The sequence below is a fragment of the Schistocerca serialis genome, chromosome 7 (assembly GCF_023864345.2).
Source record: "Schistocerca serialis cubense isolate TAMUIC-IGC-003099 chromosome 7, iqSchSeri2.2, whole genome shotgun sequence".
Lineage (NCBI taxonomy): Eukaryota > Metazoa > Arthropoda > Insecta > Orthoptera > Acrididae > Schistocerca > Schistocerca serialis.
In genome coordinates, this window is record NC_064644.1 from 532,825,306 (window position 1) to 532,843,010 (window position 17,705).

The 17,705-nt window shown below is 38.6% G+C and overlaps 1 protein-coding gene across 1 annotated transcript in view; it reads left to right on the forward strand.

Moving 5' to 3' along the window:
- The first annotated feature begins 258 nt into the window (after positions 1 to 258).
- Positions 259 to 17,705, forward strand: part of LOC126412489 (RNA cytidine acetyltransferase) — an 87,523-nt gene continuing 70,076 nt past the window's right edge. Inside the window, exons 1-2 of the mRNA XM_050082110.1 lie at positions 259 to 465; positions 560 to 651. Of these exons, the coding sequence (XP_049938067.1) occupies positions 358 to 465; positions 560 to 651 (200 nt within the window). The 5' untranslated portion in view covers positions 259 to 357. The remainder of the gene's footprint in view (positions 466 to 559; positions 652 to 17,705) is intronic.

Consider the following 17,705-nt stretch of genomic DNA (forward strand, 5'->3'; position numbering starts at 1 on the left):
ACGATACCTGTTCCTCCCAGATCAAATCAACGTCAAAACTTGGTTCCCCGGAAACCTTGACTTTGACCTCCCGTTCCGTGCTGTACTGTTTCCTTCCTTTGATGGTCTGTGTGACTACCCGCATTTGAAATGCTTCGTAGAATGGCGGCAGCCGTCAGAAGGTCTGAGGCTATAGTCTAGTGAAAATGACATTTCGTTCCGTCAGGTGTGGATCGATCTTAAGTCGATTAAGAGTGAACTGAGGTGTCGTGTACTATCTTCAGCTGGTATTGTGATCTTTGAATCGTAAACAAAATTGTGGCACTGTGTACAGCACGTGTTTGTGTTTGAGTGTGTAAATTATTAAAACCTAACAAGATGGTGAGAAAGAAAATAGACAACAGAATAAGAGTTCTAATTGAAAATGGAGTGACCCTAGGACACAGAACAATGTTTGTTGTAGTTGGCGATAAGGGTCGTGATCAGGTTGTTAGACAGTTACGAAATGCAGCTTTGAAAATAAATATTAATTCTTGGTCTGTCTCTGTCATATCGTTCATGAATGTGCTGTTTCTCCTAGGTTGTTATATTACACCATATGCTCTCGAAAGCGACTGTCAAGGCAAGACCAAACGTATTATGGTGCTACAAAAAGGAACTTGGATTCAGTAGGTGAGTAAGATTGGCTCATAATAATCGATTTTCCATAGTTATTTATTTATTATGTTTCTAAGTTTTTTATGTGCCACAGCGTAGGAGCTGTGTACTATTAAGTGAAATTGGAAACCATTATGTAGAAATTAACTCAGCAGTGCCATTGTGCATTTAAAGCTGTTTCCTTATTATGGTTCAAGTGGCTCTGAGCACTATGGGACTTAACTTCTGAGGTCATCAGCCCCCTAGAACTTAGAACTACTTAAAACTAACTAACCTAAGGACATCACACACATCCATGCCCCAGGCAGGATTCGAACCTGCGACCGTAGCGGTCGCTTGGTTCCAGACTGTTGCGCCTAGAACCGATAGGCTGCCCCGGGCGGCTTCCTTATTAAGTTTCTTCATAGTTCAGTAATGTATGTTAAGAATATTAAGACATAAATATTGATATTGAGTCTCCGGATACAGATTTTTCTCATATATTTACTTCGTTACATTCCACACATTTCGGTCAAGGTTTTTAAGAATAATGTTACATCAGCACTCCCCTTCACTGTAGCTGCACTAGTTCACCACACATTACCCGTTGATAATACTCTATGTAAAGATTGATTGTAATATTGTGTGTATGTCACCTGTTCCCTGATGAAATGGTATATGTAGTCATTTCCTTAACATCTTGTGGAGTGATTCGGAGTTCATCCATGACCCTCGTAACTTCTTTGGACCATGCACTATCTATTTTTAATTTATCAAAATAAATGAGCAGTCTTTTGGCAGTCTGTAGAGATTCATCCTTTGGATATGGCCATACAAATCTCTTATTTTCGTAATCATATCTCTAATTTTTTCAGCCTATATAAACTTCACTACTATGATCTCTACTCTATTTGAATTGCCCTTCAACTGGTCCCAAATTTTTCCTTTTTTATTTTCGTTTTTACGTTTCTTTGGTTTCGATTGCTAACATCAACTATTTGCGTAAAGATTTTGCTGCATAAAGTGCTTAGCTGGATGAATTAGGCCTACTGTATAGTAGCATCACATTAATCCTGTGATGAGCTATTTTTAATGTATTTATTTGTTCTTCAACCACTAAACTGAATATTTTGTACTAACACATTAGCCACCTGCTTTTTTGTTTTGAGAGATGCGTGTTTTTATCTCCTCCTATTTTAGTAGAGAGCGGTGGAGTCAGCCTGTATGATGGTCTTTTGAAAGTTGTCTCAAAGCTATTTATCTGTGTATTTCTGAATATTCCTTCATTGGTCATTCCTCATATAAATTAGTCTGTCCAACAGTTTGTTGCAAATGGGTAGCAATGTTGTGACATATGGTGGATATATTTTTAGCCATCAGTCTTCTGATTGGTTTCATGGGGCTCCTGTGCTAACCTCTTCATCTCAAAGTAGTGTTTCCATCCTACATCCTTAATTATTTGTTGTGTTTTTACCCTCTAGTACAATAGAGTTTATTCCTTGTTGTCAACATAAATGTGTCATTCTGTCCCTCCTCCTTGTCAGTGTTTTCCGTATATTCCTTTCTTCATTGATTCTGTGGAGAACCTCCTCATTCTGTTCTTATCAGTCCACTTAATTTTCAACATTCCTCTGTAGCACCATATCTCAAATGCTTTGATTCTCTTTTGGTTTTCCCACTGTCTGCGATTTGCTATGATGCAATGCTGTGCTCCAGGCGTACATTCTTAGAAATTCCTGGCTCTAATTATGGTCTGTGTGTGATACCAGTTGAGTTCTCTCGGCCAGTAATGCCCTCTTTGGCTGTTCTAGTCCACTTTTTATGTCGTCCTTGCGTAGTTAATCATGAGTGATTTTGCTTTCAGGGTAACGGAATTCTTCAGCTTTGTCTACTTTGTTATCACCACTTTAATGTTAAGTTTCTTGCAATAGTCATCTCTGCCTTTTTGCTGTTTGTGGTGCAGTAAGATGTTGAGTTTATTGTGTGGCTTCTTTTGTTAGGTTGGATATGATTATGAAATACAATAGCAAGACATTGCGTACAGAGAAGGGAGAGACATGATGTCTTTGATCAAGTTTCTCCAGATGTTCGGACTGTTAGCAGAGAGTGTGAGAGGTTGGCGAGAGTTACGGAGTCTCGGACCAGGGACTGTTATATATGGCAGAGTCAAAAGGACAACCTTTGGCGCTCCATCAGACACGGTACCTGGTTCTAGAAATGTAGGTTGGCCATGAGAGAGATTTTTTTTATGACTTACTAATTTTGTAATAGGTCCTCTATCAGCTTTCGCTCACATGAGACTGGAGTGAGTGAGAGGACAGTTTTAGATTGGTTTTCTTTTTGTAGGGAAGTATTTTTGGAATATGTAAAGTATAGAGGTAAATTGGGTGGGTCGGTGTGGTGGTCGAGATAGACGAATCTCAGTTTGGGAAGAGAAAGTGTGGGAGCGGTAAGTCTCTGGTTGGTTTATTTGTGTCGGGGGGCTGTTATCTCAGGGGTGAGTATGCGGATTGTATTTTCAGGGTTTTGGAGGGGTGTACTAAGAGAGAATTGGTGGGATTAATTGAAGAGTATATAGAGGAGGGGAGTACTGCAGTGTCAGATGCTTTTTCATCATGTAGGGAGTTGGGGAAGATGGGCTATTGTCATTTAGTTGTAAACCATAGTTTAGGGTTCAAAAACCCTAAACTAAAAACGAAACTGGGGCATACAATAGAGGGGTTTTGGGGAAGGTAGTTAATTCAGTCACAGGGAGGGGCAAGAAGAGTATTGCTGGTGGAAGAGCGTCCCAGGGGAGTATTGTATTTTTCGTGTCTTTTTGAGGGCAGTTAATAAGATGTACAGGCCAAGGGTGGTTAGTTGAGGGGGTTTTGTATTGGGGGGGGGGGGGTTGTGGGTAATGGTTGTTTTAGGATTATGTTACAGAGGATCTGTTTTGTTGCAGTTGTTTTTTGAATTGTAATGTGTGATTGCTTTTCGTTTATTTTGTAATTTTTATTTATTTATTTTTTTTTTTTTTTTTGGGGGGGGGGGTGATGTTTGAGGGAGGGGATGGGGTTGGTAGGTTGTGTGTCGTTTGGATGTTATTATGTGTGTGTGTTTCTGATGGGATTGGCTAACTTAGTGTGTAGCACCAGAATTTGTTTGTGGTAAGTAGCTGTTTTTTTGTGTGTATTGTTCGCGAGTTGTGATGTTATCTGGGATATTTATTTTTTTTTATTTTTTTTTGGGAAGGGGGCTGTAGATACCATCGCTGTGATTTTAATGTATGCTGTTACTTCCTTTTTAGGCATTTTGGTAGAGCGGAATGTTGATTAGGTTTTTTCTGTTATTTGTAATGTAACAAAAGATCCAGTTTATTAATTCTCACTGTTGTAGAAATGTTTGTTCAGCTACCTTTAAATGTGCGTACCTGTGGTCATTCAAACAATTCCTAAACAAGAAAGACAGTTGCGAAATTACCAGAACTAGTACAGAAGGTGCAGCAAAGAGAGCTAACAGCAGTCTTGGTGACAGACAGTCCTTTCATCCTGGAAAGATGATTATTATGAATAAGAAACAGTTCTTCTCAGAGCAATTTTTAACAATACTGAGCATAGATATAGGAGGCATTATGAAGATGGAGCAGGGTCATTTCATGTCAGTTCAACCAGGGGCTCCAGCTCATAGTCTCAGATTTGACTGAAATTCAGTACTCTAATTCTACCATGTGTGGAACACTTGTGTACAAAGTATTAGTTTCCCCTGCCAATTAGTTCCAGAATTATGGCTTGTGAAAGAAGGTGGCGTGACCCAGAAATTGCAACTCGCATCTGGCAATCTATCTTCAGACCCAACTTCAGGTCTTAATAACTTTGGAACTATTCCACACAGTCCAGTGAAATTTTTAAAACCCAGTTACATCCATTTAGAGAACACACTCAATGAACCAAAACATCAACAGCATATTTCTGAGGGAAAATAAAAAATTCCAAAATGTGATTAAAAATGTAATACGTTAAACGTACATATTGTAGGTGCCCTCTATGCCAAATATAATTCACTCAAAAAGGTTGTAAATTTTTTTTGTGGTAAGCGTAATGTGGCCTAAACACACACAGAACTCATGATGCCCATATCAGTCACAAAAACTGAGTTACATGCACAAGACCGAGCGAGGTGGCGCAGTGGTTAGACACTGGACTCGCATTCGGGAGGACGACGGTTCAATCCCACGTCCTGCCATCCTGATTTAGGTTTTCCGTGATTTCCCTAAATCGCTCCAGGCAAATGCCAGGATGGTTCCTTTCAACAGGCACGGCCAACTTCCTTCCCCATTCTTCCCTAATCCGATGAGACTGATGACCTCACTGTCTGGACTCCTTACCCAAACAACCCAACCCCAACATGCACAAGAAAATGCAAAAATGTGAAAAATTACATGAAAAACATGGATTTTCGAAGTGTGGTAGCACATAAGGGACAAGTGGTATCCAAGCCAGATTTCATACACTGCATAAGTAGAACATAATGATACATATTTCAAAATTTCAGCATGTCATTGCGAGACATTTGTGTACAATGGAAGTTGACAGATGTATTTGGTGATGTGGCCATTGTTCCACAACACAATTTTGTAAAGACATATTGTAAACTGTTCTGCCTCTTCTTATCCTCTCCCACAACTGTTTAATCACTAATAGACAGATTAACACAACCTATCATTAATGTTTACTGCACCTTAACTGCTAAAAACCAGTCAGTTGTGCTTCGAACAGATGTTCTCCCACACTTTAGCCTCTGTACTCTGTACATTGAGTGGCAAATTGTACTGTCTTCCTGACACCGTGGTGGGAACTGCAACTGTCATAAGAATATGTTTAAAAGGAATCCAACACCTGTCTGCCAAACATGGCCAATGAAATGATCTTGCTGGTCCTGCTAGTGCCATGAAGTTCACAAATACATCACCTTATGCTTCACAGCACTTTGCAACACATCCTAAGTACCATTTGTCATCATAAACAGCAATAACGTAGCAACCTCATTGTATGTTGCTGCTTTTGCCTCTGAATCTTGAGTAAGACACATGTGCTTGAACCTATAGTTATAACCGGACAGTCTGCTCATCTGCACATTGTCAGATTCTGCTGGAGAGAAGTGATGGTGGCTCCTTGTGCCTGAAACAGTTTTAACGTGTTCTAGTCTGCTTTTTAACAAATCTTCGACTGATTTCACCTCATCTTTCGAAACATAGAATGATTGTATGCCAGAGATATTTTTCTGTACCCAGGTAAATAATTGAAGAGGTGTTGGAATGTGACCTTCTGTAGGGTGCTGCAGACTAGCTCGTGATGCTATGCGCTTAATGGTAGCACCAATACCATCACATACATTTTTACCATTGCTTGTTGCGAAAAAATTCCATTCTGTGTGATTCTGAAAATCATGGTAATGCATGCATAAATTTTTGAGATTTTTACGGTTTTTGTACTGACTAGCTGCCCCATCACTGAAGTATTTCGCAAAATGTATGTGAGGCAGCTTGTTTCTTCCATATGCCATGACAGTGCGAATGTGGGCATGAACTGCACTGGCATCATGAATTAAACAGTCACTAAAAACGCACAGGATCATGACAGACACATTGCCTGATTCACCTCTATAGTAAATTGCAAATGGCTGGAAAGTTGCTTGACTGTTGTCCCAATGATATCCTTGGATGGCATCTTGAACTATAAATGGCAGCACCAATACCAGTAATTCTAGTATTACTATAATTTCATCCTGTTTCAAATTATCCTTACAAAACTGGAGATAAGCCAATGGTGCTGTTGCTGTGAAGCTGTGTGTGGTCAGTTTGTCCATTTTTTGACAACACATTTCAACAGAATCTTCCACTGTACTTTGCTTTGTTTCAAGACTTGTGTGATCCATGTGTGTCCTTTGTTTATAAGAAACAAGTTCATCGTCATCCATAAGGAGTTTACCATACGGTTTGTTATTCATGTGTTCTGCAAGATTTGCCTTACCAGGACACTTTTCACACCTGTGTATCATGCACTGGTAGGAACTTATGTCACACACTAGCAGCTTCATTGCACCTTTGTGATCCAGACCAGAATCCTTTATAGCAGCAAACATCAGCTTAGCATTTTGATGGATCTCACATACACAAACATTGTGTGTGTCCCTTGCATTTACAGGCACAACCCATTTTGGCTGAAGATTGAAAAAAGATGATAAACCTACTTTGCTATTGGGATACTTTTCCTTGAATTCTACATATAGTTCTGATATGTTGCATAGCAACAGTCTTTTTTGCACCTGTACATGTACATTTCCCATTTTCACCGTACAAAGTCTTTTTTTCCAGGCATTATTCGGCTTTAGTCATTATTTTCATAAAACTCTGACACTAGCACCTTTATTTCTGAACTCAATTGCTTGCTCTGAGTCTGCTGAAGTTGTGGAAGTACTCCTTGGGTTGCTTTTATTTTCCTAGCTTGCTTTACCATATATGTAGAAACATTGAATTCCTTTGTAGTGTAGTCAATAGACAAAGTGGAAGGTTCAAGGGTAAGAATAGCTACTTTTTTCTGGCGTGTGGATATGGCACATTTTCCTTTCAAATCATGCACAATTTTGTCCAAATCAGAGCATTTCTGGCATGATTTCTGTTCCTTTGGAGCAGATAGTTCTTCCTCGTCCACCATTAGTGTGTCAGCTACTTTGTGTTTTAATTCCATTTGAGCTTCTTGTAGTTTTCTTCTACCATAGCTGGGCCTGTCTCTTTTCCCAACTTTGTGTGTCTTCATGGGAGACAAAGCAAGAGCAGTCACTGAAGTATTTAATTGCTCATCCACTGTGGTTTTAGGTGGCTGATACTCTTTATCACTGTCATGTAAATTATCAGAATATTATTCATTTTTTAGCAGTGTAACACACCTGGAACATTACTTTTGTCCTGGTTTCATGTTACGTCCCATGCACTGATTCACTTTCAATACTGATTTTATATCAATTTCTCTGAGGCTACACTTCACTGTCTTCTTATGAATCCGAAATGGATCAAGACAACTTCTTTGTAGGAAAGAATACTTGTCCAGAAACACTTTCATATGATGATAACAAACACTAAAGTTTCCTGGAACTGTACTTCTTGTGCCCACAGGGTGTATCCCAGATCTCCATAGCAACAAATCTTGGTTCGATTCATCCAGATCGTACAGTACAAAGCGAATGCTTCATTTTGTTCCATATGTTGTTTTATGACATTCAGATGCCTGTGCTCTACCAATACTGCAACTTGTTTGAACAAAAGCACCACTAGCACACTCTTCTGCCTCCACACTGACTTTCCACAACAGTACTGACCAATCTGAACTAGAATCTTAAAAACATGAGTAACCTGTAATTGTTGCTTGTTTCCTTTGTTGTTCCTGCCTAACAATGACTTGTTCTGTCCCTGAAAACTACCATTGCTTAGCTTTCTGTTGCCTAATGGTTCCCAACAATTGCTGCAGCTTTATCTGAAACAAGCATCATCACTATTACTTGCTAAATCGTGTTAAAAGAAATGTAACCAAATACATCTCTGTCAACTTTTATTGTACACAAATGCCTTGCAACAACAAGTTGAAATTTTGCCACATATTATATTATGGTCTACGTGCAGTGTTTGAAATTTGACGTGGATATCACTTGTCCCTTTTGTGCTACCACACTTCAAAAATCCATGTTTTTCAGGTAATTTTTCAAATTTTTGTATTTTTGTGTGCATGTAACTCTGTTTGTGTGACTGATATGGGCATAATGAGTTCTGTGTGTGTTTAGGCCACATTAAGCTTACCACAAAAAAAACCCTTTTTGAGTGAATTATATTTGGCATAGAGGACACCTACAATATGTACCTTTTAATATATTACAATTTTTTAATCACATTTTGGAATTTTTTATTTTCCCTCAGAAATATGTTGGTGTTTTGATTCATAGTGTTTGTTCTCTAAGTGGATGTTACTGGGTTGTAAAAACTTCACTGGACTGTGCGGAATAGTTCCAAAGTTATTAAGACCTGAAGTTGGGTCTGAAGATAGATTGCCAGATGCGAGTTGCAATTTCCGGGTCATGCCACCTTCTTTCACAAGCCATATTTCTGGAATTAATTGGCAGGGGAACTTAAAATTTTGTACATGAGTGTTCCACACTTGGTAGCATTGGTGTGCTGAATTTCAGCCGAATCTGAGACTATTAGCTGGAACATTTTCTCAAATTGGTTGAATTGACATGGAATGACCCAGCCGGATATTCCATCAGAGTTCTGCAAAAGTGATAATTGCAACATATGATACATACAAGGATGACAAAACAAAGAGACCAACAATAAAGAGTAGAAACTTAGTGAATGATCTACTGCATCTGAAATAGTATAGTTTAATTAAAAACTCAGTTCAATAGTTGATTTTTGATTTCACCCAACGTTATTATCCTATAATAAACACGGTGGAACTGCGAAACCGCGACCAATAAAAAAAACTGCTATTTATATTTCATCCACTGAATAATTTAATTTCACATGCAGTTCAGTTATTGATTGGCAATTTTAATAACATGGCATCTTGGGAATATGTAGGCAACAACATAAATGGTCTGTGAATTAAGAAATGATATGAAATAGGGGTAATGCATGAGTAGGTTTAATAATGAATAAAAAAAAAAATAGGAGTGCGGGTAAGCTACTACCAACGGCATAGTGAACGCATTATTGTGGCCAAGATAGACACGAAGCCCATGCCTATTACAGTAGAACAAGTTTATATGCCAACTAGCTCTGCAGATGATGAAGAAATTGATGAAATGTATGATGAGATAAAAGAAATTATTCACGTAGTGAAGTGAGATGAAAATTTAATAGTCATGGGTGACTGGAATTCGAGAGTAGGAAAAGGGAGAGAAGGAAACATAGTGGGTGAATATGGATTGGGGGGAGAAATGAAAGAGGAAGCCGTCTGGTAGAATTTTGCACAGAGCATAACTTAATCATAGCTAACACTTGGTTCAAGAATCATAAAAGAAGGTTGTAAACATGGAAGAATCCTGGAGATACTAGAAGGTATCAGATAGATTATATAATGGCAAGACACAGATTTAGGAACCAGGTTTTAAATTGTAAGACATTTCCAGGGGCAGATGTGGACTCTGACCACAATCTATTGGTTATGAACTGTAGATTAAAACTGAAGAAACTGCAAAAAGGTGGGAATTTAAGGAGATGGGACCTGGATAAACTGAAAGAACCAGAGGTTGTACAGAGTTTCAGGGAGAACATAAGGGAACAATTGACAGGAATGGGGGAAAGAAATACAGTAGAAGAAGAATGGGTATCTCTGAGGGATGAAGTAGTGAAGGCAGCAGAGGATCAAGTAGGTAAAAAGACAAGGGCTAGTAGAAATCCTTGGGTAACAGAAGAAATATTGAATTTAATTGATGAAAGGAGAAAATATAAAAATGCAGTAAATGAAGCAGGCAAAAGGGAATACAAACGTCTCAAAAATGAGATCGACAGGAAGTGCAAAATGACTAAGCAGGGATGGCTAGAGGACAAATGTAAGGATGTAGAGGCTTATCTCACTAGGGGTAAGACAGATACTGCCTACAGGAAAATTAAAGAGCCCTTTGGAGAAAAGAGAACCATTTGTATGAATATCAAGAGCTCAGATGGAAACCCAACTAAGTAAAGAAGGGAAAGCAGAAAGGTGGAAAAAGTATATAAAGGGTCTATACAAGGGCGATGTACTTGAGGACAATATTATGGAAATGGAAGAGGATGTAGATGAAGATGAAATGGGAGATACGATACTGCGTGAAGAGTTTGACAGAGCACTGAAAGACCTGAGTCGAAACAAGGCCCCGGGAGTAGACAACATTCCATTGGAACTACTGACAGTCTTGGGAGAGCCAGTCTTGACAAAACTCTACCATCTGGTGAGCAAGATAGATGAGACAGGCGAAATACCCTCAGACTTCAAGAAGAATATAATAATTCCAATCCCAAATAAAGCAGATGTTGACAGATGTGAAAATTACCGAACTATCAGTTTAATAAGTCACAGGTGCAAAATACTAATGTGAATTCTTTACAGACAAATGGAAAAACTGGTAGAAGCCGACCTCGGTGAAGATCAGTTTGGATTCCGCAGAAATATTGGAACACATGAGGCAATATTGACCCTACGACTTATCTTAGAAAATAGATTAAGGAAAGGCAAACCTACATTTCTAGCATTTGTGGACTTAGAGAAAGCTTTTGCCAATGTTGAATGGAATACTCTCTTTCAAATTCTAAAGGTGGCAGGGGTAAAATACAGGGAGTGAAAGGCTATTTACAATTTGTACAGAAACCAGATGGCAGTTATAAGAGTGGAGGGGCATGAATGGGAAGCAGCGATTGGGAAGGGAGTGAGACAGGGTTGTGTCCTGTCCCCGATGTTATTCAATCTGTATATTGAGCAAGCAGTAAAGGAAACAAAAGAAAAATTCGGAGTAGGTATTAAAGTCCATGGAGAAGAAATAAAAACATTGAGGTTCGCCGATGACATTGTAATTCTGTCAGAGACAGCAAAGGACTTGGAAGAGCAGTTGAATGGAATGGACAGTGTCTTGAAAGGAGGATATAAGATGAACATCAACAAAAGCAGAACGAGGATAATGGAATGTAGTCGAATTAAGTAGGTTGATGCTGAGGGAATTAGATTAGGAAATGAGACACTTAAAGTAGAAAAGGAGTTTTGCTATTTGGGGAGCAAAATAACTGATCATGGTCGAAGTAGAGAGGGTATAAAATGTAGGCTGGCAATGGCAAGGAAAGTGTTTCTGAAGAAGAGAAATTTGTTAACATCGAGTATAGATTTAAGTGTCAGGTAGTCATTTCTGAAAGTATTTGTATGGAGTGTAGCCATGTATGGAAGTGAAACATGGACGATAAATAGTTTGGACAAGAAGAGAATAGAAGCTTTCGAAATGTGGTGCTACAGAAGAATGCTGAAGATTAGATGGGTAGATCACATAACTATTGAGGAGGTATTGAATAGAATTGGGGAGAAGAGGAGTTTGTGGCACAGCCTGACAAGAAATAGGAACCGGTTGGTAGGACATGTTCTGAGGCATCAAGGGATCACAAATTTAGCATTGGAGGGCAGCGTGGAGGGTAGAAATCGTAGAGGGAGACCAAGAGATGAATACACTAAGCAGATTCAGAAGGATGTAGGTTGCAGTTAGTACTGGCAGATGAAGAAGCTTGCACAGGATAGAGTAGCATGGAGAGCTGCATCAAACCAGTCTCAGGACTGAAGACAGCAACAACATGAAACTTCCGTATTCATTCAATTGCAGAGTATGGCAACATGAGTATAACCCTGATCCGTATTTTGTGAGTGAAAGAAAGAGGAATATTAAGTTAATTAAAAATCCTGTTCCCAATACGCAGCATTGACCATTTGGTCTGGTAGTATTTTCAGCTCTGAAAAGAACATTTATTTCTTCTAGAAGAATATTTAATAGCGGTGGCAGACAAGGAGGGTTATGGAATGTGAGAAGGGAACAGGTGATAGGACAGAGGGGCTGAAATTGTTGGGTGGCGGGTGTAAGGACAGTAGGTTACCATAGGTTAAGGCTGGTATAATTCTGGGAGTACAGGATTTGTTGTGAAGATGATTCTCATCTGCGCTGGTGTGAAAAGCTGTTTGATGGAGGGGTATTCAAGGGGCCTTAGTTGTGATACAGCCATTGAAATTGAGCATGTTATGTTCAGCAGCATATTGTATCTCAGGGTAGTCTACCACACTCTTACTCATAGCCACTGGTTAGTAGTCGTACCAATATAAAAAAAGCAGCACAATGGTGGCAGTAGAACTGATATATAACTTGGCTGCTTTCACAGTTGGCCTGGGCTTTGAAGGGGTAGGTTAAGCCTGTGACAGGACTGGAGAGGGAAGTGCTGGTGTGTGCATTAGGCAGGTCTTGCATCTGACATATGATCCCTGTCGCTATGGATTGAAATTGGGAGTGGCATAGGAATGGACTAGTATGTTTCAGAAGTTGGATGGGTGGCGGAACACCATTTTAGAAGGGGTGGGAGGTATCGTGTGTAGGTTGTCCCATATTTTAGGGCATGATAATAGGTAAACAAAGCCCTGACAGGGGACGTGGTTCAGTTCTTCCAGTCCAGGATGATATTGGGTGATGAAGGTGGCACTCGTTTGTAGCTGGTTCATGGTGGTGGTGGGAGCATTGAGTATGTGTGGGGAAAAGGCACTGGAGATCTGTTTGTGGATCAGGTCGGGGGGGGGGGGGGGGGGGAGGATAGTGCCTTTCTGTGAAGATCTTGGTGAGCTCTTCAGCAAACTGGATAAGGGAATTCTGGTCACTACAGATGTACCATCTGCAGGTGGCCAGGCGGTATGGGAGGGATTTTTTGGTATCTAAGGTATGTCAGCTGTCAAATGCAGGCGTATAGTTGCTCTTGGATTTAATGTGGACTATGGATGGAGCCATCAGAGAGGAGGAAATCAGCATCCAGTGAGGTCGCATGCTGGTTTCGAGGAGATCAGGTGAAGCAGATGGGAGAGTTGTTGAGCTTGTGAAAAATGAAGATAGGGTGGTTTGGTTGTGACTCCAGATCTTGATATCATCAAAGAACAAGACCAGAGCTTTGGTGACCAGAGCTTTGGTGTTTTGGGAGGGTCGGGAGGTCTCCTCTTGATGGCTCATATATAGGTTGGCATATAGGACAGTGCCATGTGGGAGCCCATGACTGTGCCACAGATGGCTTGCTGAATGTTACGAAGTGCCCCGTTTTTCCAATCCAGTGCATGCTTGAAGAACCAAGTGGGGGAGCGTCGGAGGGCAGATAAATGTATTATTGATGGAGTTAGTATTTAGTTGAAAAACTAAATAGTTGATTTCTGGACATAAAAAAGAAAAAAAAATGTTGAACTCATTCCTAGCATTTTGTCTTCTCTTCTCTCTTCGTCTAAGCTTCTTTTAAATTTATTTCTACCATCTGTAATATAAGGGATTTTTGCAGTAATTCCCCTCTAATTTGACTCAAAGTTAAATTCAGATTAGAACAGAGATCTTTCTGATATCACATTTGTAAATGACATTAAAAATAAATTGCAGCATTTTTAGCATTTATAGATTTTTAAACAAACTCTTACAATATGTATTTGTAGTTACTTTACTATGTATGTGTAATGAGTATTTTTTGTGTTACTCTAGTGCTAGGTATTGCCTGATGGCATATTGGGTCAGATGACAAATCTGAAGGTATGGGTCTCAATCCCCACTCAATCAAAGGATTTTTTCTCTCACTTATTCCTTCTTTCGCCTCTGGCAATCATTTTCTGATGTGAGAAATACCTTGCTGTGTGAAACTTCTGAGTCCTTGTTAAACTAGCTGTAGGTCCCCTTATTGCTGGATAAATCAGGTCAAAAGTGGGAGGTAGGCAAGGGCATACCACCTCCAATTGGACTTTTCTGTACAAACTAGCCCTCAGGGTGAATGGCAGCTTTACCATTTTATTCCTAAATATGACATCTTTGACTAAAAAAAGTGCTTAATAATCTAGATTCATATATCCTAAAAATTGTTAGGTATCGTGATAAGAAAAATAAATGGAGATGAATGTGCTAGAGTATGTTAAGTATCAGTATGTTCTGTGTTAGTTTGGCAGTATAAATTATTAATATGAACATTTGAAGCCTCCCGTTGCTTCACTCTTCGTTGAGTGGTGATGGTATAGCACTTTCTTTGCAACATAGAGATGAATAAACTGCATCTGAAGTATGCAGTAAGCCTGTCTGGAAACTCAGTTGAACTGCAGTTTACAATTTTCTGTTACAGTATTATTCAATTTGATGTAACAATCATATTATTTTCATCATCATTTGAATTAAAGCAAAATTTCAAACAAAAAGGAAATGTAAAAGACCCATGATTGCACAAGATTTTAAAATAACTATGAAAATTAGTTGCTCTTGTGCATTCCTTTTGGTTTATCTCCAGCCTTGAGTGTCAATCTGAAATTGAATCTTAGAAACAGCAAACGCAAAATTTGGTGCATTGTACCCCAAATCGTGATTTATTCCTCAAATAAGAAAAAACTTATACAGGAGGCATTGTCAATATTCAGAGGTATGGCAAGAATACTCATTTGAAGCAGAAAACTTAATGTGGAGATATGCCTATTCTGAATGGTTTCCGAGATGTAACATGCCTCAGAGAAAGGATATAACTGAGAATTGCTTAGACACAGCCCAGTGGTTGTTTTTGGAATTTTTCTTCCACGGTTGCATGAATGCTGTTACATGTTGAAGAGCAGAGCAGTCTTTTTTAAGAGAAAGTTTGCAGTACAATCTATGAGAGACATTACGTCTGTAACATTTTAGACTGCCTACAATATGCTTGTCTGTCTCCTTCTGGAACACTGCTGTACATTGTGGGTCCTTGCATGATAGGATTGATGGAGGATGTCGAAAAGGTTCAAAGAAGGGCTGCTTGTTTTATATTATCATGAAATAGGGGAGAGAGTATCACAGATATGATAAGTGAATGGGGTTGGCAATCATTAAAATGAAAGTGTTTTACTCTGTGGCGAGATCTTTTCACAAAATTTCAGTCACCAACTTTCTCTTTGTAATATGAAAAATTTTTGTCAACATCAAATCACATAGGGAATAAGCATGATAGCCTTTTTTTAAAAAAAAAAAAAAAAAAAATTGAAAAAATTAGGGCTCGCATCAGAAAGATTTAAGTATTAGTTTTTCCTGTGCACTGTTTGCGAGTGGAAGGGTAGAGAAATAGTGTAAAAGTTGTTTGATGAGCACTCTGCCAGGCATTTGGCGTGAATTTCAGAGTAGATATGTAGATATAGAATCTTTTTCACCACCTTGACCAGTATATTGTATAATTTTATTCCCTGATAGAAAATGCTGTTTTGAGCCTTTTTGTTTGTTTTTTCTTTGTAGTCCAGGCTGGCTCGTCTTCAATGATTATGCATAAAACTGTTAGTAAAAACCTTGATAATTTTTTTCCTGATACGAACAACAGATTGGTAAATGTATTCACTTGGTGCAGTAAGGATACCCAATTTTTAAACAGCTTTTTACAGTGAGCCCAACTACAACTTACAGTTATTATTCTTGCAACCCTTTTTCGTAGTTTTAAGAATTGTATCCATTTTTCGTGCCTTCGATCCCCAGAAAAGAATCCCATAACTAAGAATTGAGTATGTCGCCACAAGACATTGGCTGTTACAAATTGATGATAGAATCCTAAGAGCAAAACATTCCGATGACGTTCTTTTTGCAAGCTTCTTTGTGTGTTCATTCCATGTTAACTGACAGTCACTATTCATTTCTTAAAGCTGTGTGTTGTTTACACAATCTATAAATTTATCATTTAATGTGACAGAATTGTGTTCCCTCTTTATGCTGAGGTGCGTAGTGATTGTTTTCTGAATGTTCAATGTTAATTTATTACATACAACCCACTCATAAACATGTGTTAATTTATTACATACAACCCAATCATAAACATCCTTGAGGGTTTCGTTAGCTTTCTCTGATAGGAGTTGCTGGTGTTTTATCATTGACTATGACATTGCTGTTGTCAGCGAAGATAACTTTTTCTCCATGTCTTCTACTGTCCAGAAAATCAAACAACGGAAAATTCAGGATGGAATGTAACAATATTATGAACGCATTTGTGTGTGTGTTACCGTTAGAAACTCCTGTGTTTATGTGTTTCTTGTCTGTCAATTGTGTTACTAAATATTTTTCATCAGCGGATGTGTAAACTATCCCCACCTTTTGCATCCTGCTTTCCAAGTAAGATTAGAACCCCCATTTGCTATTCTGTTACACCTAGTATTTCTAACTTGTGTAGTAGTATTTTCTTATCAACAGTGTCAAAAGTATTGGACAACTATAAGAATATGCTTGTAACACAGTCACCTTTGTCAAGAGCTCCAAGTATCACTTTTGTGTACTTTGCAATGGCTGATAGTGTACTTCTGCCACTTCAAGAACAAAACTGTGTTTTGTTAAAAACATCGTATTTATTCATATAACTCATTAATCTATCTTCATGATTTATTCAATTATTTTTTAGAGTGAAGGCAGTAGTGAAACTGTCCTGCAGTTTTCAGTACAGCCTGTGCTATCTTTGTTTAGTAATGGCACTACTCATGTGTGCTTTAGGTATTCTGGAGAAGTACCTAAACAGAAGGTCTTATTTATTAAATTTGTCGGTGGAACTTGTGTGCTCTCTTTGCACACCTTCATAACAGAACCTCACCTGCCTGCTGACTTCTTATTTTTTAACTTCTGTATTGGCTTCCTGACTTCAAGCTCTGCTGTGGAATATCATCATTGTGCTTGCTCACCATGTAAGTCATTGTGGCTGCCACACATGTTTTAAGAAGATTTTGCAGTTCCAGAGAACCAGTTATTTACAAAATTTGCCAATTCCTGTGGGTACATCTATAATTTTATCCTCATCTTTGATTTGCATGTTGTTATACTTATGTCTGCCTTTTCCAGATCCATGTTTTATGAGATCCCACAGCACCCTCCTTTTATTTTATACATTCTCCATCATTTTATCTTTGAGTGTTTTTTTGCAGCAAGCAGTACCTGCTGTATATTTTTTTTATACATGTGATAGTAATCTAGGAATTGTGGCTTAGTGTAATGCTTTTGTAAGGAACTGAAAAATTTAAATGTATGCAACCGCTTTTTAACAATCACAGTTATCTGTCTATTTTCTTTAGCTGCTGCTGTAGAAAGCAGCCACTTTTGGAAATATCTCCTCAAGGCTTAATTTAAACAGGGTGCAGAATTTAGAGAACTAAGCTTCTAGTCCGTGTATACTTCATTTACTTACTTTGATTTACCTGTGACATAGAAAAAGTATGTGATTTGCATTCAGAGAAGATGCTTTTGTAGGCCTGCAATTTTACAGATTTTATCAAGCCTGTCTTTGGCTTTTGACAGTGATGACCAGAAAGGCCAAGATCTCCTGTAAATACTTCACAATTTTCTCTGTCGAT